At 37.0% G+C, this 23,277-nt stretch overlaps 1 protein-coding gene across 4 annotated transcripts in view; it reads right to left on the bottom strand.

The window, feature by feature from the left end:
* phactr2 (phosphatase and actin regulator 2) overlaps positions 1 to 23,277 on the bottom strand; it is a 292,417-nt gene that overhangs the window by 151,883 nt on the left and 117,257 nt on the right. Inside the window, exon 1 of one of the 4 annotated variants that reach the window (XM_039748234.1) lies at positions 21,974 to 22,039. The exons of the other annotated variants lie outside the window; for them this stretch is intronic. Coding sequence (XP_039604168.1) covers positions 21,974 to 21,986 — 13 coding nt within the window. The 5' untranslated portion in view covers positions 21,987 to 22,039. Of the gene's footprint in view, positions 1 to 21,973; positions 22,040 to 23,277 lie in introns of those variants that run through there. 4 annotated transcript variants of the gene reach the window in all.

Raw genomic sequence — 23,277 nt, 5'->3', positions numbered from 1 at the left:
AGTTAGAGGTGATGGAACTCCTCAGAAAAAGGAAGATATTATATATGAAGATTGCCACATTCGTCTTCCCTGACTTCTCTCCAGCAACAGCTATTAAACGCAGCCTTCTATAATATTAAACAGCGGCACGGCAAGCCAATGTCAAATACGGCCTCCTGTATCCGGCAAAACTGAAAGTGGAATGGCAGGGTCATTTCTATGTTTTCGCTAGCAAGGAGGCAGAAAATGAGTTAAGAAAGCTGATCCCGGACTATTCTGATACATAATTGTGAGTCATGGCGGTAAATGATAAAGCTAGGATTAATAATCTACTGTCTGATCTATTTGTTTTAAAATACGGGTTTTTTTATCAGCATATATTCTCATATTCTTATATTATTATTACTTACTTATTACTTATCATTACTTAGTATTACTAGGGCTAAATGTTTATGTTTTATTGTGCTTAATTACGTTTTCCTCCTCTTTTTTCTTTTCTAATTATTTCATGTGTACCCTAAATGAGACTGTTCAATATCATACCCTTGGTTTACTGTTATTGCTATTACTGCATTAAGACTTGTTATGCTTGTTTTGGACACATCTTTAACACCATTACCTGGGTTTATTATCTGGGGATATCATCTTAATGCACTAAAATTGCTGAAGATTATATTGTATGTGTATATATATATATATATATATATATATATATATATATATATATATATATATATATATATATATATATATATATATATATATATATATATATTAAGTGCAAAATTCTTTTTTTTTTCTTTTTCTTTTCTTTTAAAGACTATATTGGTAACAGATATCTCTATCTTTTAACCTTAAAGCGCCACTGCATGGGGGCTTGATGTGCTTTGGACGTGCTCTGTCTCTGGGTATGTCAGAGGACTGGGACTGCATGAAGTGGGTTTTAGCCTCACCTGGGGAGGCAAAAAGGGAGGGTGGGGGGTTAAGGGGGGAAGAGAAAGAGAGCAGGCTTGATCTATATCTAATCTATCATCTCAATCTTTATAATTATAACTATCAACGTAATAATAAGCTGCATGGCAACAACTCTTGGGGGAATAGGAAATTAAGACCTAAACTATTTCACTTCCAGTTAAGACTATAATATGACACCAAAAACTCAGAATCAGTGTCTCCATGATGGGACAGTTAACTCGTAAGCTGGAATGTTAAAGGCCTGAATCACGCAATTAAAGAGAAAGAAAGTACTTTCTCACCTAACAGGTCTAAATGCTAAAATAGTATTTTTACAGGAAACCCACTTACTAAGTAAGGATCAGTTCCGCTGCAAAAGACTGGACTGGCCAATGTTCCATTCTAGTTTTACAAAGAAAACTAGAGGGGTGGGAATTCTCATACATAGAACAGTACCATTTGTAGCATCAGATGTAGTATTGGATCCTGAAGGGAGATATGTGATGGTCATGGGAGACTTATCTAACTGTAAAATGATTTTGATAAATGTTTATGCACCTAATGTTGATGATAAGGAATTTATACAAAATTTATTTGCATCCATTCCCAATCTGAACACTCATAAACTTATAATGGCTGGGGACTTTAATTGTGTTCTAAATCCACTTTTAGATAAGACTTCCTCCACAGGGGGAACGACAACTAACACCGCAAAGATAATTACAAAGTTTATAACTGATCACAACTTATCAGATCCCTGGAGGTTTTAAACCCAAATTCAAGAACATATTCTTTCTACTCACCAGTACATCATTGCTACTCAAGGATTGATTACTTCTTTATAGATAATAACTTCTTGCCTAAGATTAAATCTTGTAAATACGATGCTATTGTTATTTCAGACCATGCTCCGATGATCTTGGAGCTGAAATTACTAAGCCCCATACACTCACCCGCAGATGGCGCCTCAATCCGCTTCTATTAGCTGACGAGAATTGTACTGAATTTATATCCAAACAAATTGAATTCTTTCTAGAGACAAATACATCCCCTGAGATCTCTGCAGGAATACTCTGGGAAACTCTTAAGGCCTTCTTAAGAGGACAGATTATCTCATATCTTTCCCACAGAAATAAATCCGAAAGAAAGTAGCAGAGATAAAAAGCGAAATTACTAAAATAGATGAAGAACATGCCAGACTACCAAGCGAGACTCTACATAAGAGGAGGCAGGCTCTACATTCAGAATTAAACCTCTTGACAACTAAAGAAACCGAACAACTAATTTACAAATCCAGACATCATTATTATGAACATGGAGAGAAAGCTAATAAGCTTTTAGCGCAACAAATTCACAAGCAAGATGTAGCAACGCAATCTCGTAATTACTAACACTAATGGAGATAAAATCATCGAACACAAAAATATAATGTACACTTTTAGAGACTACTATAAATCCCTATATACTACTGAGTTTAAAGAAGACAATATACAATCTAATGCATTTCTGGATAAATTACAGATACCACAAATTGACGCTATTAGTGTGGAGGAGCTCGATAAACCTCTGTCATTATCAGAATTACTGGATGCTATAAAGTCACTCCAAGGTGGAAAAGCAGCAGGCCCTGACGGCTACCCTGCAGAGTTTTACAAGAAATTCTCCGCTCAGCTAGCTCCCCTCTTATTAGCAACATTTACAGAAGCCAGAGATAACCAATCTCTTCCACAAACCTTTCGCCAAGCACTAATCACTGTCTTTCCAAAACAAAATAAGGACTTATTACAATGTGCATCATACAGATCAATTTCACTTCTGAATAACGACGTTAAAATACTCTCTAAAATCATAGCTAGAAGGATGGAGAAAGTGCTCCCTCAGTAATATCACAAGACCAAACTGGATTTATTAGGGGCCGACACTTATCTTCAAATCTTCACGCCTGTTTAATGTAATATACTCACCAACTAAATCAAACACCCCAGAAATATTATTATCATTGGATGCAGAAAAGCATTCGACATGATTGAATGGAAATACCTTTTACTATTTTGGAGAAGTTTGGGTTTGGCCCAACATTTGTGCATGGATTAAATTACTGTATACTAACCCAGAAGCTTCAGTTTGCATCAATAACATTTGCTCAGACTACTTTAAACTAGAACGTGGCACAAGACAAGGATGCCCTTTGTCACCACTGTTGTTTGCAATTGCCATTGAACCACTGGCAATACATTGTCGAAATACTGATCAGATAAAGGGGATTAGCAGAGAAGGACTGGAACAGAAAATCTCATTATATGCAGATGACATGGTACTGTATATATCGGACCCAGAAAATTCTGTGCCTGCAGTCTTAGCAGCACTCACAGAATTTCAAAAGCTCTCTGGTCTCAGAATTAATCTGAATAAAAGTGTACTCTTTCCGTGAATTCGCAAGCATATAATATTAGATTAGACACCCTTCCTTTTATCATTGCAGAACAGTTTAAATACCTCGGTAAACATCACAAGTAAACATAAAGCTCTTTATCAACAAAATTTCGTCGCCTGCATGGAAAAAATTAAACAAGACTTGCATAGATGGTCAACCCTTCATCTCACACTAGCTGGAAGAATTAACACTGTTAAGATGAATATTCTTCCTAAGCTCCTTTTTATTTCAAAACATACCAATATACATTAATAAATCGTTCTTTAAGCAATTAGATTCAACAATAACCTCATTTATTTGGAATTCTAAACATCCACGCATCAAAAGAGCGACCCTACAAAGACAAAAGGCAGAAGGCGGCATGGCTCTACCTAACTTCCAGTTTTATTACTGGGCGCAAATATACAGTCGATAAGAACCTGGACACAAATAGAAGAACATACACAGGCATGGACCGCAATAGAAGTAAAATCCTGCAGTACTTCTTTGTATTCCTTGCTTTGTGCTCCAATAAACACACGCTATCGGCAATACACTAATAACCCAATTGTGCTCCACTCACTTAGAATCTGGAACCAATGTAGAAAGCATTTTAAGACGGAGAAGCTTCTTTCTGTGGCACCCTGCAAAAGAACCACCTCTTTCAACCCTCACAAACATATGCAGTTTTTAATATCTGGAAAAATTTGGAATTAACTTGCTTAGAGATCTTTATATAGACAACGCCTTTGCATCCTATGAACAATTACATTCCAAATTTAACATTCCAGCTACAAATTTCTTTCACTATCTTCAAATCAGGAACTTTGTTAAACAGAACCTTCCAGATTTTCCTCATCTTGCACCCTCATCCACGCTGGAAAAATTATTGCTCAATTTCAAGGAGTTAGACTCCATCTCTACAATATATAAAATCCTTTTACAATCCCTTCCTTTCAAAGATCCAAGAGGACACTGGGAAAATGACCTCTCAATTAATATATCAGAAAAGGAGTGGAAAGTAGCAATGCAGAGAATTCACTCAAGCTCCATATGTGCAAAGCATACAATTATACAACTCAAAATTATATATCGAGCACATCTGTCTCACTAAAACTCTCCAAAATGTTTCCAGGGCATGATCCAACCTGTGAACGCTGCAAAAGCCCCAGCCTCACTAGGTCACATGTTCTGGGCCTGCTCCAAATTAACATTATTCTGGACAAAAATTTTAATTACCTCTCAGACAGTCTTGGACTCACAATCCCTCCTAACCCATTAACAGCTGTGTTTGGGGTTCTTCCAGAGGGTCTTAAAGTGGAGAAAGACAAACAAATTGTGATTGCATTCACTACACTGTTGGCACGCAGACTTATTCTGATAAACTGGAAGAACCCAAACTCTCCTCTTTTAAGTCAGTGGGAAACTGATGTGTTATATTATTTAAAATTGGAAAAATCAAATACTCAGTTAGAGGATCTGTGCAGACTTTTTCAAAACATGGCAGGATCTAATCAGTAATATTTTGAAATGATTTTATAAAGCACAGAGAATTTGTTGATTTAGGTATTTTTAAAAGCCTTAAATTTTACACGCTTGGCTTGCTCTCTCTCTCAAGGGTGGGGATCGATCTGTTCTTAGCATAATTCTTTTTTTTTGTAAAACTTGATTGCTATGTATTGATTGTAATAAAATTAATAAATAAAAAAAAAAAAAAAAAATATATAAAAATAACCATACAAACATATGGTTTCTACTATGATTTTCACCTATCGCTGGGGGTCAGAAACGCAACTATCGAGGAGGATTACTGTATATATATATATATATATATATATATATATATATATATATATATATATATATATATATATATATATATATATATATATATACACACACATATATATATTATTACTGCAGCATTACTGGATTACTGCAGCAATGCGGCGTGGCATGGTGTCGATCAGTTTGTGGCACTGCTCAGATGTTATGAGAGCCCATGTTGCTCTGATAGTGGCCTTCAGCTCTTCTGAATTGTTGGGTCTGGCCTATTGCATCTTACTCTTCACAATACCCCATAGATTTTCTAAGGGGTTAAGGTCAGGCGAGTTTGCTGGCCAATCAAGAGCAGGGATACCATGGTCCTTAAACCAGGTACTGGTAGTTTTTGCATTTTGTACAGGTGCCAAGTCCTGTGGAAAATGAAATCTGCATCTCCATAAAGTTCGTCAGCAGCAGGAAGCATGAAGTGCTCTAAAACATCCTGGTAGACAGCTGCGTTGACCTTGGACCTCAGAAAACACAATGGACCAACACCAGCAGATGACATGGCACCCCAAACCATCACTGACTGTGGAAACTTTACACTGGACCTCAAGCAACGTGGATTCTGTGCCTCTCCTCTCTTCCTCCAGACTCCAAAGACTCCAAAGGAAATGCAAAATTTACTTTCATCAGAGAACATAACTTTGGACCACTCAGCAGCAGTTTTGTCTTTAGCCCAGACGAGACGCTTCTGATGCTGTTTCTTGTTCAAGAGTGACTTGACACAAGGAATGCGACAGCTGAAACCCATGTCTTGCATACGTCTTTGCGTGGTGGTTCTTGAAGCACTGACTCCAGCGGCAGTCCACTCTTTGTGAATCTCTGTAATGGAAGGAATTTTCTAAAGAGAGGAAGGGAATCAGGAGAGCAGATGGGCGTTGATCGCTCCAGTGCATTACTAATGTTTTGGGAGAAACAGCCGGGAATGTTCTAAAGATACAGCCAAGGTTATGCCGACTTGTTTTTCACTTCGAGAGGCTTTTTTCACATGTAAGCATATTACTGTGTCTTCTGGTATCAGGCACAAGTCTCAAGGCCGAGTAGAAGAAAAACATAGCGCCATGTCCCGTGGAAGGAGGGGGTAGGCTGAAATTGATCACTTCTGCATACACTGCTTCCACGTAAGCCGCTTTTGGGCAAGGACACCTAATTAGTATATAAGGGAAGGTTCCGCCCTCAGTTTTTGGACGCTCAACCATGGGGAAAGGCGCACACCGCCCGGTCTTATCTGATAAAAGGCACATGGGTTGATCCTCTGACGAGACTGACATGCGGGCTCCCTCAGTCTACTGGTCTAGGATGATGGCTCTGGATCTTTTGATGTATGTTACTGTATGTATGTATGTATGTTATTGTAAGTATAAGTTTGTCTCTTTAAGCATATATATATTTATTTCTATAACCCATTCATATGTATTTATATGTCATAATTGAATAAGTAAATTTTATTGAAGTATCGGACCTCTTCTCTCTGATTTTTGCCTACTTATGTTTTAATCCCTTGAACCATTTTCCCAAATCAAAACAATCTCCCCCACAGTTTTGAATGGGTTTTGTTTCACAATCCTCTCCAGGGTGCGGTTATCCCTACTGCTTGTACACTTTTTTCTACCACATCTTGTCCTTCCCTTCACCTCACCTCTCTATTAATGTGCTTGGATACAGAGCTCTGTGAACAGCCAGCCTCTTTAGCAATGACCTTTTGTGTCTTGCCCTCCTTGTGCAAGGTGTCAATGGTCGTCTTTTGGACAACTGTCAAGTCAGCAGTCTTCCCCATGATTGTGTAGCCTACAGAACTAGACTGAGAGACCATTTAAAGGCTTTTGCAGGTGTTTTGAGTTAATTAGCTGATCAGAGTGTGGCACCAGGTGTCTTCAATATTGAACCTTTTCACAATATTCTAATTTTCCGAGATACTGAATTTGGGACTTTCATTAGTTGTCAGTTTTAATCATCAAAATTAAAAGAAATAAACATTTGAAATACATCAGTCTGTGTGTAATGAATGGATCTAATATACAAGAATTACTGAAATAAATCAACTTTGTCATGATATTCGAATTTTATGACCATCACCTATGTGTGTGTGTGTATATATATATATATATATATATATATATATATATATATATATATATTTTTTTTTAAAAAGAGAGATTTAGCAAATTTTGGATAAATGTCTACAGATTATTTAAAAGCACCTAAAAATTACAAAAATAACAGATTTCACTAAATTTCAAAATCATGAAGGAACTCTTCTGAGTAAAGCAGTTCCTCTTGGGTAAGATTACAGCTTTCCACTCTAATATCACTTGGCCTCCCATTGTCTTTATAGGCTTTACTAAAAAAAGACAGTATATGTACAGAACACAAGTTGAAATCAATGAAAAAGGTCAGGAAGATGTAACAAGAATGACACTCACAGCATTTAAAGAAGGTTCAACTTCTTTCATTTAAAGAGTTTTTGTGAGAAAGGCTGCTTCGCTGTTTCAAAGCTGTCAAAACATGGTTGCTAAATAGGCAATTAACATGTTCTTGTAAATCTTTGCTGGCAAAAAAAAAAAAAAGCTGCTGCTGCCAGCTGCAACAGCCATTCCAGTCATCATAGCCAAGAAACACTAATCTGTATTCTTAGAAACATTTGGCTAATGTTGAATGTCCACAGTGTGAAATGATTTTGAGTGTTTATTAACTTGTATATCCTAAACCCCTACATGGATGGACAGGTGATGTTTCAAAAGAAAAACAATTTAGAACAATAACTTTCTTTTAATGTCCTCCCAATATACTGCACATCAGGGAAATAGAGATTGTAGCTTTACTTTTATATATAAAAAAAAAAAATTAAAATTTGTAACTATTTAAGGCACATTTTGGCAGTCTTAAAAAGAAAACTTCTTCATCAGTGATGCCAAAATTGTAACTTGTTACCAAAAGCAACTAAAATAAGTGTCATGGCACTCTGACAAGAAATAATACACAAAGGTCTGTAGTATAATACGGTGATGTGAAAAATGATTCCGTTGTTGTTTTATATATCAGGCAATAAACAATCATCTAGTCTTCAGTAAATCCTAAACTCAGATAAATCAGGTTAAATCAAAACTTAATGGATTTTACTTTATCAACAGTTTAGTCAAGAAAAATAATACAGCACATAAAAGAAATACCAAAAACATAAGTATACCCCATGATTCAGGAGTTACATAATTTCCTTCAGCAACAACAACAAAGGAGTCATTTTTATTTTTAAGGCTGAGCCACAGCTTTTGACTAGGGATAAGGCCTGGACTATGATTTAGACATTTCTTTTTTCAGCAATTTATTTGTATATTTATGGTGTTCCTAGGATCACTTCTCTGTTGGTTGACCTAATTTTAGTCTAGCCTTAACTGTCAGATAGATGGTCTCATATTTTACTGTAATATAAATGTAAACGAGTGCAAAACAAACCCCAATCTTTATTCCTCCACAACTGTGCTCCCTGAGGACTCTAGAGATTTATGCAGTGTTTGCTTGTCAACAAACATGCCATTGTGCAAAACAACTAAGACATTCTAGTTAGATGTAGAGGAGATCCTTCCAGAAAGTAATCGTTCAAATGCAACTCTGCAAAGTTAAACCATGCTACTATTTTACTTTCTGTGAGAAGGAGCTTTTTTCTTTGTGAAGCTTTTCAGAAAAGCCATATTTTTCAGTCTTTTCCTGGTGGTATAGTAATGAACTATGAAATTTACCATGTAGACAAATGCCTCAAGATTCCTGAATATAGCTTTTGAGTTCTGCAATTTTTTGAAGTTTGAAAAGGTCCTTTGGTCAATTTGCTAGGATACTCAATCCTAGTAGGAGTAGCAACTCCATCCATCCAACCCACTATATCTCAACTACAGGGTCATGGGGGTCTGCTAGAGCCAATTCCAGCCAACATAGGGCGCAAGGCAAGAAATAAACCCTGGGCAGGGTGCCAGCCCACCGCAGGGCGCGCACACACACACACTCACACACCAAGCACACACTAGGGACAATTTAGGATTGCCGATTCACCTAACCTGCATGTCTTTGGACTGTGGGAGGAAACCGGAGTACCCAGAGGAAACCCATGCAAACACGGGGAGAACATGCAAACTCCACGCTGGGAGGACCCGGAAAGCGAACCCGGGTCTCCTAACTGCGAGGCAGCATCGCTACCACTGTGCCACCGTCCGCGGAGTAGCAATTCATCTTTACTAAATAATAATTTTCAGTGCAAAATTATTGAAAACAAATGCTTTGGAAAGTGCTTTATTATACTTTCCAGACTAATGAGCAGCAACAATTCTCTGAAATTACTGAATTTGCTTCTGGGATTTTGCACAGTGTTACCGTAACACTGAATGGAGGCCATGTGAATAGGCCCTCAAATAAATTGGGCAAGCAATTTTCAAAAGAACAGATATGTGTAAGAAGTCAAGGGTAAAGATAATGTAGAATTCAAGTCTGAATAAAAGCAGGGATCTAGCGACAAAATAGATCTCAGTAACACTGACACAGAGAAGACTGTTGACGTGTATATAGTAGAACTTTAAACTGGTTGTTGGTTGCATGATACTTACTTGCAGAAAAATCATTAGTAGCAGCTATGGAAAAAAGCAAATTCTTGACATTTAAGGATTTAAGATGCGAGGAAAACTGACAGGTAATCTTGATCACTCTCCTGGAAATACTAGTCTAAAGCAGGGATACAATTTTTTGCTTGATTTAGATCAACATATTCTCCTAGTGAGCATGGATAATGGGCAATAAATACAAAGTGATTCTGAGAGACCACATTCATCCTATAATGAAGCATTTTTTTATCCTAACTGTAGTGGAATTTTCTAGGAAGCAGCGATCTATAAGACATAATTGGTCAGTGAATTGCTGAAAGAACATGAGAACTACTCATACAGACTTATCATAGACATCACTTTCACCCAATTAAGCACTTGTAGGAGATTCTGGAGTGGTGCTCCAATATGCAACATTTGCAAACCTGGATTATCCAATTTAAGATTTCTGGTGGCCAAAGAATATTCCATCAGCATTGGGCTTAGGACAAAGTAGTCCTGGATTGGACACCAGTCAATCACACTATCCCACACACATTCAATAGTGTTAAAAACTTTTGTTCTAGGTATACATCCACAATCGGGTCAACTTGGAAATGGAAAATAACCTAACACATGTCTTAGTTGATGTATAAGGTATTTGAACCCCTGTGTGGCATCAACTACTGAAGGAATGGCGTCATATTTTTCTAACTGTTAAATCTAAGCCAAGATTCACTTAAGCTTTTCCAGTTATAATGTCAGTTACCTACGCATATAGATGTATCTTCTTATGCCCAAGCACAGCTAATGGATGATAATTTGAATCTTGCACATATATTTCCAAGCGGTGTGGATGGATGGATGGATAGATAGATAGATAGAAATAAGCTACTCAAAAATGTGGGAATCCAAAATGCGCAACATGCAGAAATAAATGTAGTGAATATGTAGACCGTTAAGTTCCACACCAGGAATTCCAATTTCGACATCCCTTGTAAAGAATATTGATTTTTAAGGCTGATTTAAATGTGTCTATATTTGTGACAGTATTACTGCATACAGGTTTGCATTACAACTCAGCGTGCAAGCATGTGTGCCATTTGCTCCATCATTCTAGCTTTGCAAATTTTTTCTTTACATTTATCGTTGGCAGTTTTTACACATGCTCAAGAAAATCTCACTTGGTCTGCAGCAACCTTGAGAACAAACGCTAATGTTCTTGATACAAAATAGAGAGGAAAACTAATTCCCAATGAAGACAGATCATTCACTCAAAATATTGTAAACTAGCAAAATACCCGCGCTTCGCAGCGGAGAAGTAGTGTGTTAAAGAAGCAATGAAAAAGAAAAGGAAACATTTTGAAAATAACGTAACATGATTGTCAATGTAATTGTTTTGTTACTGTTGTGAGTGATGAGTGTTGTTGTCATATATATATATATATATATATATATATATATATATATATATATATATATATATATATGCTGGCCCCGGCACAGACAGACGGACATCATATTTTCACCACACACCATTTATTAAGCAACACTATTTACAAGTTTGTGCTCACGTGCACCCCCAGTGCCTTCTCGCACCGATTTCCCCAAAGTCCAGGCCCACAGTCTCTTGTGCCTTCCTGGCCGCCTCCCGTCCTCTCTCTCCAGCTCTGTCCGCTTCCTCCCGACATCCACCAATGACTGGAGGGAGGTGGCCCCTTATATAACGCCCCCGGATGAGCCCCAGGTGTTTCCAGCATCTGCTCTCTAGCCACGCCCCAGCGTGGCGGAAGTGTCGGCTGCCTTCCTGGCAGCTCTCCGGGCGCCACACAAAGTCTTCCCGGGCTCCCGGGATAATTAGGCACAGGGGCGCCGCCTGGCGGTGGCCACGGGTCCCTACAGGGCTGGGCTTCCATGCCCTGTACCCAGGCCCCTGCCTAACCAGGACGGACGCCCCACTCTGTCTGGAGGAGGCACTCGCCCTCCTCTGGCCCTCCAAGCGCCCGGCCGGGCTCCAGCCCCAGCCAAGGACCGTACGGGATACACCAGCATCGGGGCGCTGCCTGGCGGTGACCACGGGCCCCACAGGGCTGGGCTTCCAAGCCCTCCACCCGTGGTCCCCAACAGAACCAGGACGGACGCCTGCGGTGTGGAGGAGGCACAAGCCCTCCCCACGTCCTACAAGGCGTCCCGGCCGGGCTCCAGTTCCGGCCAGCGACTGCACGGGATAAACCAGCATCGGGCGCCGCCTGCGGTGGCCACGGGCCCCTACAGGGTAGGGCTTCCATGCCCTCGACCCGTGGCTCCCAACAGAACCAGGGCGGACGCCCCCTCGCGGTGTGGAGGAGGCACAAGCCCGGCCGGGGACAACAATATATATATATATATATATATATATATATATATATATATATATATACACACACATACATATATATATATATACATATCTATACATATACACATATATATACACACACACATATACATACATATATATATCTACATATATACACATACATATACATACACACACATATATACACACAAATACATATATATATATATACATACACACACACATATATAAACATATATATACATATACATACATATCTACATATATACACACACAGCTATTTCAGATCAGTGCAATACGCTGCTTGTTAAAACGGATAACTCCCGCTCTTACGCAAGTCTGCGTGGATATTATGAACTATCGATTTGTTCAAGTTCTATTTAAATTTTAAATAGAAGGAATTTTTATTTAGTCGACAGAAATATCTTTGGTAGGAATGGTAAAAACAGACAGGAATATTATTCGTGAATAAATCAACTCAAACCTTAAACAACTTATAATATTTTGCTCTCCATAAAAATATATCCTGTCTAAATTATACAAGTTAGAAATAAAGTAAACGTTAAAAGAACAAACATTCAAATTTCTTTACTCTTATGTAATTTTATATAAAAAATAAACTTAGATTTTACTCTCCCATAAAAATATATCCTGTCAAAATTATACAAATTCAAATATGAACATGCTGCATAACAAAACCTAGAAATATAAATAAAATGTGTTCCTTTCAGCAATAACAAATCAAATCATTCAGTTGTCTTTGCTCATATGTCATTTTAGAGCTGGACGCCTGGCATCTTTTTTGGCAACAAGTTCGTTTCTGTTTGGTGTGAGGTTCTGTGTTGTGGAGATTCTCAGGATGGATTGCAGGTGCTCATCAGTGAGGCGACTCCTGTGTGCTGTTTTGTTAGTCTTTATCACTGAGAAGAGCTTCTCACACAGATATGTGCTACCAAACATGCACAAGGTTCGAGCCGCATGTAGACGGACTTTTTGTTCTTCAAAGTCACCAAAGCGCCGTGCAAACTCAGTGCGCCAGTTTATCAGCAAAGTGCGATTTGGGAACACCGTAGTGACGACTTGGTTTAACATTACTTGGCAACAGGGAAAGTGGGGCAAATTGCACTGGTGCATTTGTGTCTCCCATAAAAGCAGCTTCACTTGAAATCACTTTGTGATTGTGCCCGGGTAAAACGTCCGCTGAAGTGTCAGATTCTTATTTAATTCTTCTGCTTTCTGTATCTTCTGCATTGCATTCAGGTTACCCTGATGTTTTGTCTCATAGTGCCGTCTTAGATTAAATTCTGTAATTACAGCCACATTAGCTCCACAAATGAGACACACGGGTTCAGTAAACATATACTCAGCCTCCCATCGGTTTTAAAGGCTCTATTTTCAGAATCAACTTTTCTCTTCAGCATCGTGTGAGCTAGCTTCGCAATAACTTGCAGCATCATAAGCTAGACTTGATTAACGCGTAAGTGTTCGCAAGGCAGCTGAAGCGCTGCATTATGGGATCTGTAGTTTATTGTGTTACCAGCGCTTCATATACCCGGCCATTAATAACAATAATACAGTATATAAAATGATCTCGGGCCGGATATAATTACACCTGGGCGGATGTGGCCCGCCCTTGAGTTTGACACATATGGACTAAATAGAACTTGAAAAGATATATTTTTTCAAATGTGATCACAATTCAGATAGAGTTGACGCAAGACTACAGCCTGCATGCCTCAATAAGTCATCCTCCCTCGCTCTTACTTTTTACCGCTCATCTAATGAATACACTGAGTATGGCTTTACCAAAACAATCATTGATGGCTAATAAAGTATCCATTATTCGAGTATGTAGATCGGGATATATATATACATATATATCGCAGCGAGAAGTAGTGTGTTAAAAAGCTAGAAAAGAAAAGGGAACATTTTAAAAATAACGTAACATGACTGTCAATATACAGTATTTGTTTTGTGAGTGTTACTGAGTGTTGCTGTCATCAAGGATTTGATTATCATTATTTCTTTCAATCAGGTTCGTATTTGTAGGATGTGTTGTGTTCAAGTTACATTCCGTGTTTGTCAATCGTTGTAAAGATGACAGGTTTCATTCATCGATTCGCTTCTTACTGCATCAATAAACAGCTCGCCTCTTCTTTATCTGAGACCTGACACACTGCATGCACGGATTTTTTTACACTGTCTTCCTTTAGCAGGACATTGACTTTTTCCACCGTGTGCTTTGTTTCCGCAGTAGCTGGATTTATGAATATGCTTGTATGTATCAGACGCTTCATATTTTTTGCTGCCTTTTCAATTGTGTAATTCGGTTTTTGTTCAGCGCTTTTGGAACTGTTGCTTTTATCTGTGCACTGCGCCAGTTCACGTGAGCCGCCGTGTACATGCATCGAAGTTTCCCAGCTGTGCTGGTGCCATCTCGTGCTATGTCCATGGCTGTATTTAATGTTACCTTAGTCCTGGCACTTAAAACTTTCTCTCGCAGTTTCGCTGAGTTTGTACCAAACACCACCCTGACCATCTCATCTTCCTCTGCATAAGCACAGTCCTTAACCCGTGAATATTTAGTGGAGTTTGCTATTGGATTGCCGCTGACGGACGCCTTATATGGGCAGGCACTAAATTACAAACGCCAGCGGCAGCCTGTCTATGAACTTAATTTAAAGTGTAGGTTTACATCGTGCTTTGTTTCCGAAGTAGCAGAACTCATAAATATGGTTGTATATGTCACTCGCTCGCTTCTTATTGTTTCGCTGCCTTCTAAATTATATAATGCATGTTTTCTTCAGCGCTTTTTGGAGGTCTTCCTGGTTTTCTATGTACTGCGTGATTACGTGAAGGCGTGATGATGTCACACGAAACTCCGCCCCCACGGCATTCAAGCTCATCTCCATTACAGTAAATGGAGAAAAACAGCTTCCAGTTATGACCATTACGCGTAGAATTTCGATATAAAACCTGCCCAACTTTTGTAAGGAAGCTGTAAGGAATGAACCTGCCAAATTTCAGCCTTCCACCCACACGGGAAGTTGGAGAATTAGTGATGAGTCAGTGAGTGAGTGAGTGAGTGAGTGAGGGCTTTGCCTTTTATTAGTATAGATAAGAAAGAATTATCTGCTTAATCATGCCATTACATTCAATAAGGAGGTACGCATACAAGTTTAAAGTTGTTCATGTAAGTAGTTGAGGATCTCAATAACAGTAATTGGGCAAGATTAGACTTTTTTATGAATTGAAAATTAAAGAGTTGGTGTGTGGGTGGGAAGTGATTACAAAACAGGAGTAATGGCATCTAGAGTACTCCCTTTGTCCATGAGAAATGCCCTTCTATTGTAGTATATTAAAAACACATACATGGGAAACAAATTGAAATTCTAAGGGTTATACATACATCAGATTTTTCATTTATTATCCTTCCATCCATTATCCAACCTGCTATATCCTAACTACAGGGTCACGAGGGTCTGCTGGAGCCAGTCCCAGCCAACACAGGGTGCAAGGCTTTACTTTTATTAGATATGCAAAATTGTGCTGCACCTAAAAAAAATACTTATGAATATATTTATTCATGGTACTTGCTAGTGTGGCTAGCATTGCTGTTCAAGACCTCCAGGAACACAGACTAATCTCCTGACCTGGCTACTGTCTACTGTATATGCACATTATTCCCAGGTCCTCCTGGGTTCTATCTGGAGACTTTGATTTGCTATACATATCAGTGAATCTAAATACACCTAAACTGACAAACATCTAAACTGACAAAGTATAGATTAATTAAAATGTGAGATGGATAATAGACAGAAATGCACAACTGAAAATTGCCATTCTTAATTTTTGAAATATTTGCATTGGGCCAAATCACATCTACTTTTTCTCTCATGTGCTCACTTTTAGTGTGGAGATTTGTCTCAATCTGTTTTAGTAATCACATGTATTTCAGTCAAAGAAAACCACAATGCGTCAGTAGGTTCACCTAATATCAGCTAGAGGTCACTCAAGATATGGGGCAATTACAGTTGCTCTTTCCAAAGAAGCAACCCAGACCTCCTCTTCATTGGCTTCATAAGCACTCATAAATACCTAATGATTTTCTCTTAATTGAAAAAATGAAAAATGCAGAATATAAGGTTACTGGGTGATGCTCTTATTTCAGTAAAAATACTCTTATGTATTTCAAAAATAGATTGATCAATTAAAATGAATTTCAGATAAAATACATTTTCTACTATATAACCATTTTCTACTGTTATCCTAGTTTTTTTTTTATCCTGCAAGGAAAATTCTCAATCTGAAAAGTAGGGCATTTATTAATAGTGCAATGTAGAGCAGTTTAAATGTGTTAAAGCTAAGGCTTTGCACTAAACAAGTATACTGTTCAAAAGGAAGGCTTAATCTTTACAATATAGTCAAAGTCTCATAAATAGCAAGGTTACTACATATCTTAATGCACTAAAGACACCTTTGATTCTTAATCCTAGTTTAAGATTTAATTCTATGTCAGCAGGTGCAAAATATATAACTTCCAGGGGTAATCTGTACTGAGTCACATTATCTTAGTCAATATTGGCTTGTCAGTGGTGAAGTTTCAAAATTTTTCCCTGCATTCTGACAGGAAAAGCACATTGCATGTGCACGTTAGCAAAAGGTTATGTACTGTATAATGGTTCATTTCATCTGGAGCAAAAGCTATCCAGGGAAATATAAAATTAGAATGACTGTAAATGAGGATTGGCAACTCATTGTAACATAAGAACCACCAAAAATCACCAATCAGAAAAGATAACATTTTTAGCATCAATATAATGGGTGCTACCATACAAGGAGAAAAAAATCCTAAAAGGTCTACTACCTTCAACTAACTGCAAAGGAACACTTATAACTAATTACTACCTGATTACACATTTCTTATTGTTTTTGTGAGGCATATAACTGAATAGATATGCCATCAGTGCCATCAATTGAAACAGAATAATGAAAAAGCTATATCTGATTAGAGCACATGCATTTTGACAACAAGCCAACAGAAATTTGAACTTTGAAACAGAAAAGCATAAGAAATTAAGTATGTAAAAGTTTGTTTCTTATGATTCCCATTTAAATAGATAGTAAATGCTCTTCTTTATGAATGTGATTGATTAAGACTCATACTATAACTTCATTCCATAACCATGAAAACAGTTCCATGCAAGTGAGGAACAAGGATGCTCAATTGGCAGTTATCGGTTGAGAGGGTACAAACTGTCAGACTGAGCTAATTGAGAGCCCTCAATTAGTCCAGAAATTAAGAATACAGTATTTACATAAATAAGTAATGTAATTGGCCCTAATTGAATAAAACTGCAACATAGGGGTAGATGTTTAATCAATCATTATCCTAAATTGTGTCTTGAACAGGTTTGCAACAATAATGGATGAGCCAGCTTCACAGTTGTTGAATAGGAATAATTCAGAGTTTTAAGTACTTTTAGTACTGTACAGTGCAAGATACATTCAAGTAACTTAGAACAGCACTCAAGGACAGTACTGTAAAAGATGCCTAGTTAGCGAGTTTCATTAAAATGAAAGAGCTACGTCAGAAATGTAGTATTTAGACCTGAGATGAAATGTACATCTTGAATCAATATTAACATTCAGGATTCACTTGTGAATATACCCATGAAGAATATTTGCACAGTTTCACTGCGGGGTTGATTGGAGAACACTCTTTATATCTAGCAAACTGATTATAAAAAGCCCTCATGCAATACTGTCAGAAATACAACTATTCACAAATACAGAGCAGCAGTTACCTGTTTGGCAAGGTTGTCAGTTGTATGTCTGCAAGGAAAATTTAATAATTATAGTACCATCAGTTTCATTTGTCATTCTTCACCTCTAAAGCAGCAAGTTATTTTGACATGCCCATTGGTTGTTATTGTGCTCCAGAAATCAGTTGTGCGTGCAAGCTTATTTTCTGTGGTTAATGGGAGTTAAGGTTGTTTTGTCTTCTTGCTGCTTTTAAACAACTTGTGACAGTATTTACTGATGGAAAGTTTTACTCTTTCTCCAGGTAACTGATACGCTGCTAAAAGGTCCATAGATTGCATTAATTGGTAACTTGTCACTATATCATGGGCAATTTTGTATTGCTGTTGATAGGACAACCCTTCAAGCAGCATGTTTGTTTATTTTTTATTAAATGATTTGTATATGTGCTATTTTAATATTACAGCATCCGCAGTGTTTCCATGGAAGTTCATACACTTCTCAAACAAAGGTAATTTTAAGCATTCTTACAGAAGTAAAGCAATCTAATCTGATGTAATACAGCTGCATGTAGGTTATGTAAATAACAAATATGTCCGGGTGCTCACTAGTGGTATTTTCAAACACACACATTTTATATAGACACTTTGTAGCTGCATTAATATGCCAGAGGAATATTTCCATACAGATCACACTTACACACACCATGTCTTTTTATTTTTGCCATGAGCTGTAATTAACTAACAGTTATGGAGGATAGTAGCAAGTTAATTTCTCACTTGGAAATTTGTACATTCATATACTTAAACATTTCAGCCCAAAAATTTTGTCAAATGCAAAACAATTTAGTTGTACTACTTTATAATGCATTTGGTTTGATATTTGGGTGATGATATTTTCTAATAAATACAGCCCTGATGCAACTGTGAAAAAAAATGTACTCTATACATAAAACGTTAATTGATACAATTGGCTATTAACCCTATACCCTTTGAGAGAGACAGTTATCCATTATCTGAAATTCATTGCCAGTTACCAAATTCCACATCGTACCATTTTGGTCCTTGGCTAGATGTCAAGTGCAGTGGTCAAAGTGTTGATATATAATTAGAAAAGAAAGTCTGTTATGCCATCTGCTGGTTAACTTCCGACATGCTAAAAAGTCCTCGTTTTCTTCTGCTAATCTCTCTCACTATGTCTTTCTGACAAAGCACTCTTCTTTAGATTCATTATATATTTGTATCTAGATTCAAGGACTGTTAAACAGAATATAAGTTATAATCCAATAAAAAAAATATGCATATTAAAATTATGACATCAATTTTCATTTGATAATTGATTATTTCTTAAACATATACTGACTTTATACTTAAATGAATAAAACTATTTTTTTATTTCCTCCCTATTTAGGCACTTTGAATTATAGTCTTTTCATTAACCTAACTGACTCCTAATAACATATTTCTTGCTTTGTATTTCTTTTCTTGTTGGTTAGAGATCTGACAATAAGCTACAGATATATGCCTTATTTAGAAGCAACTTTATTTAATGACAACATTCAAAGCATGGGATTCTAATGTGATTAAGCATGAGTTCAGAGTATTTGTTCTTGATCAAAATCATATAGATTAACCAAAGATGACCCATCACCTCTGAATAAACTAGGTGTTCAACAGTAGGGGGGAAGCAGCTTGTTGACCAGGGTCTGCAGGACTTTGAACAAATCTGTATCCTCATATGTGATAGTTCTGTATTTACTGAGTGAGATAGTATATTCTTGCATTTTGCTTTGCACTTTTTACTATAACTATTGTACAGTACTACTGTATTTTATTGCTGAGGTAGCAATGATGGATTGGCCATCTAGCTCTGTGAAGAGGGATACTTGTGTTCTGTTTTGTGCATTGTAAGTACCCCATTTTTGACACCCATTACACACCCAACCTACCTGAAAAGGGTTTTCTCTCTGAATTGCCTTTCTTAAGATTTTTTTCCCCATTTTTATTTCCCCTACCAGGGTATTTTTGGGAGTTTTTTTTGGGAGTCAAGGCAGGGGAGGTGTCAAAAAAAATTGGGCCGGTTAAAGCCCATTGCACACTACTTGAGTGGTTTTGGACTATACAAGAAATAAATTATTGTTGTATTGGGGGGAAGAAAGAAAAAAAAAAAACACACCCAACAATATTGATGAATCAAAACAGTGATATAGGTGAGGGACATACTTAGGTATTATTTGATTAGTCCTCTGACTGACACTCACAAAATGTTACTGGCATGTTATTTTTTATAAATAAAGTAATATGCAAAAACAGTAACACTGTATCATTTAAAAATTATAAACTATGAGGAAAGACCAAAGTTATGTACATGATCTAATTGTTGTCTTGAGCCTTAATGATCACTTTACACTTTTCCCATATAAACACAACCCTAGGACACTTTGTCTATCTATGACATAGATACACTTTCAGACATGCGCACACTATAAAATAGATTGGAGCACAGGCATTCCTGTCTTGCACCTAATCTTAAAATTTAGTGTTTGCAGAGGCCATAGCCTAACAGGATTAAGTGCAATTAAGATTATTATTTTACACTGAAGCACGTGTAGGTTATGTTAAAGAGTCAGAGGTGGGCAATAAAATTCCAGCTTAGTGGCTGAAAATGCCAGGGCATCATGCCGCACTACTTTTGTACATTGCTTTCTGCAAGAAATCTACATAAAGCATAGGGATTACTGATTTGTCTTCATTACATATTTTAGTGTCAGTTAAAAACAAGAAGATTAAGATCCTTCTGCACAAAAAAATATTGAGGCTGCACAAATATAGAACTGGGCAACCTCCACGACTGGATGCTAAAGAAAGACCATCACCCAAAATCCATTAAAGATACAATAAGTGCACCTTCTTCTGGTCAATCTGACAAGAACAAATGGTCTTGCGCAAGTATAAATGAATAATGAAGCTAAGAGCTAATGAGTTAATTTGTTTTGTTTTTAAACAATTAGATATATGGTATTACATATGAATTTTCTTATCCATACCAACAATACTGAATATGTTCTGAAATTATTGTTTAATGCTGTTATATAATTTATGACAGGTATAAATTAAAGAGACAGCCATAAGACAGCATGTTTGTCAAACACTATTTGAAGGGTCTACCATCCTGATTTTGTGTAGTTTAATATGCAAAACATTTTCAAAACTGTTACCCTAGAAGTAGGACATAGTTGTGAGATATATCTATATCTATATCTATATATATAGATAGATAGATAGATAGATAGATAGATAGATAGATAGATAGATAGATAGATAGATACACAAACACACACACATAAAACAGAAGAGCAAAAGATTTATAAAAAATTTGTCCTGCGTGTACTGTATGCTGAAAAATCTCACAAAGAGAGAAAAAAAAAGGTCTCCAAAAATGGGGATATAAAAAGCAATATTATTATTGTTAACTTCATGAGCAAATAATATAATCAAGTTCTCCCTTAGGAATTTTACTGATGCTGATAAACTGATACTAACAGCTAACCTGGTATTCTTTAATGAAAATGAGCAGCACTGATACAAAAGACAATCATAATAAAGAAACAACACTGTCAACAGAACAGATAACTGCTTCAACACCCAATCTTTTGCCTTGGCAACACTAAATTTAGATACAGGCATTGCTAATACCAGGCTTGTGTCAAAGCAACTAGACCCTCAAACATCAGTCTGACAAATCTAAATAGCTTTTACTGAACACTAAAAGACAAAAAAAAGAAGAAAAATAATTGCTTTATTATAAAGTTAACTTCCAAATGCTAAAAAGAGGTTTTTAATACATTCACCATACATGTGTACACAAATACTTAAAAAAAATAAAATAAAAGAAATACCTACTGGCAGTTCACTTTAACATTCAACTTGCAGAAAAAATCTCTGATATTCCTGTTCAAAAATCTGCATTTGTATAGAGACACTGTATCTTTACTAAGCAGCAGTTATTACACTACTATTTGCTTTTACATAAAAAAAATCAATTTTAACTGAATTTGGCAAAGCTTTATGCTTTCAAACAGCATATGACAATCGACATTTACAATTTACTTACACGAGTTTTCCATTTCTCCATCTAAAAGCACAAATGATTTTTTCAGTAATTTGCTCAGATCTTTTCTTTCTCTCTTTTCTTCTGTATCCTCTTTCTACTGTGAAGCAGAGGCCCCTCCTCCAAGTATTGAGCTCTGCCTAACACTTGGTGCATTCCTTTTGCATTGACTGCAGTAAATACAACCAGGAAATTTAGATCTCCAAGGATGACAAACAGCCATTAGTTCCATTATTAGCTGTTTAAGGCCTCACAAACCAATCAAGTATATGCTTTAAACCACCAGGGATTATACATACAGTTAAGGGATGCTGAAGAGACACTACACTGATCCTTGAACAAACATCCCAAAAAGTTTTTTTTTCTTTTTTTAAAAAACCTGCTACAGCTTTTATACTACTCTGTTGAAGCTTTTCACTTGCTGTTCTCAGTCTTTTAACATAGCCCTGTATCAACAGTATTACAAGTGTATAAATATTTAATAGCTTTAAAATGAAGATTATACATTTGCAGTGGGGATGAATACTTCATTCATGTATACATTATGAATCTTTAAGTAGAAGGTGCCCTTGGTTACTGGTATACCCCACACTTATAATACCACAGTTTTAAACTTAATTGTACTTGGGCATTGTTGACTTGCTGCCACCCATTTCGTGGTGTGTGTGCTTCTATTGTATTGCTACTGTACCTCTTGCTGTTCGAACAAATAACAGATGACTGAAACCATGTTCAATAAAAAACAGAATGTTTAATTTCTTCAATCCATCCATTTATTTAAGCTATTCTCATTTCCTAAAAAGTTGTGTGTATTGATCTGGTGGTTGCCATGGAGATTCATCAGGCACAGAAACAAAAAAATAACAAAAAACAAATCTATTGTAAGTTTTTAGGTCTCTTAAAATTGGTCATATAAGCAAGTTTTACATGCTGTGACCTCTACGGGACATTGTAGTGCCCCAAATAAAATTGCACAGGCACAACTCCAGATATAATAAAAGGGTTTATTGCCATTCAATTACCTTACAACAGGTTTCTCAATTCTCACAATGATCATTTCCTTCACCTTCCTCTTCTCCAGGCCGGCTCCATCCTCTTCCACACAACTCCTACTACAGTGTCTGAGATTGGGTGGCTTCTTTTATCTATGGCCCAGAAGTACTTCCAGTTCTAGGATTCAGCCCACTAAAAGCACTTCTGGGTCGACTGGAAGTCCCAGAAAGTAGGGAATATGCATCCCAGCATCTCCCCCTGTCAGCTCCCATTGAACCCAACAGGGCTGTCCCACTGGACTACAAATCCCAACA

The sequence above is a fragment of the Polypterus senegalus genome, chromosome 3, assembly GCF_016835505.1.
Source record: "Polypterus senegalus isolate Bchr_013 chromosome 3, ASM1683550v1, whole genome shotgun sequence".
Classification (NCBI taxonomy): domain Eukaryota; kingdom Metazoa; phylum Chordata; class Cladistia; order Polypteriformes; family Polypteridae; genus Polypterus; species Polypterus senegalus.
The sequence above is the reverse complement of the archived record's forward strand: the minus strand, read 5'-3'. Positions and strand labels throughout refer to the sequence as shown.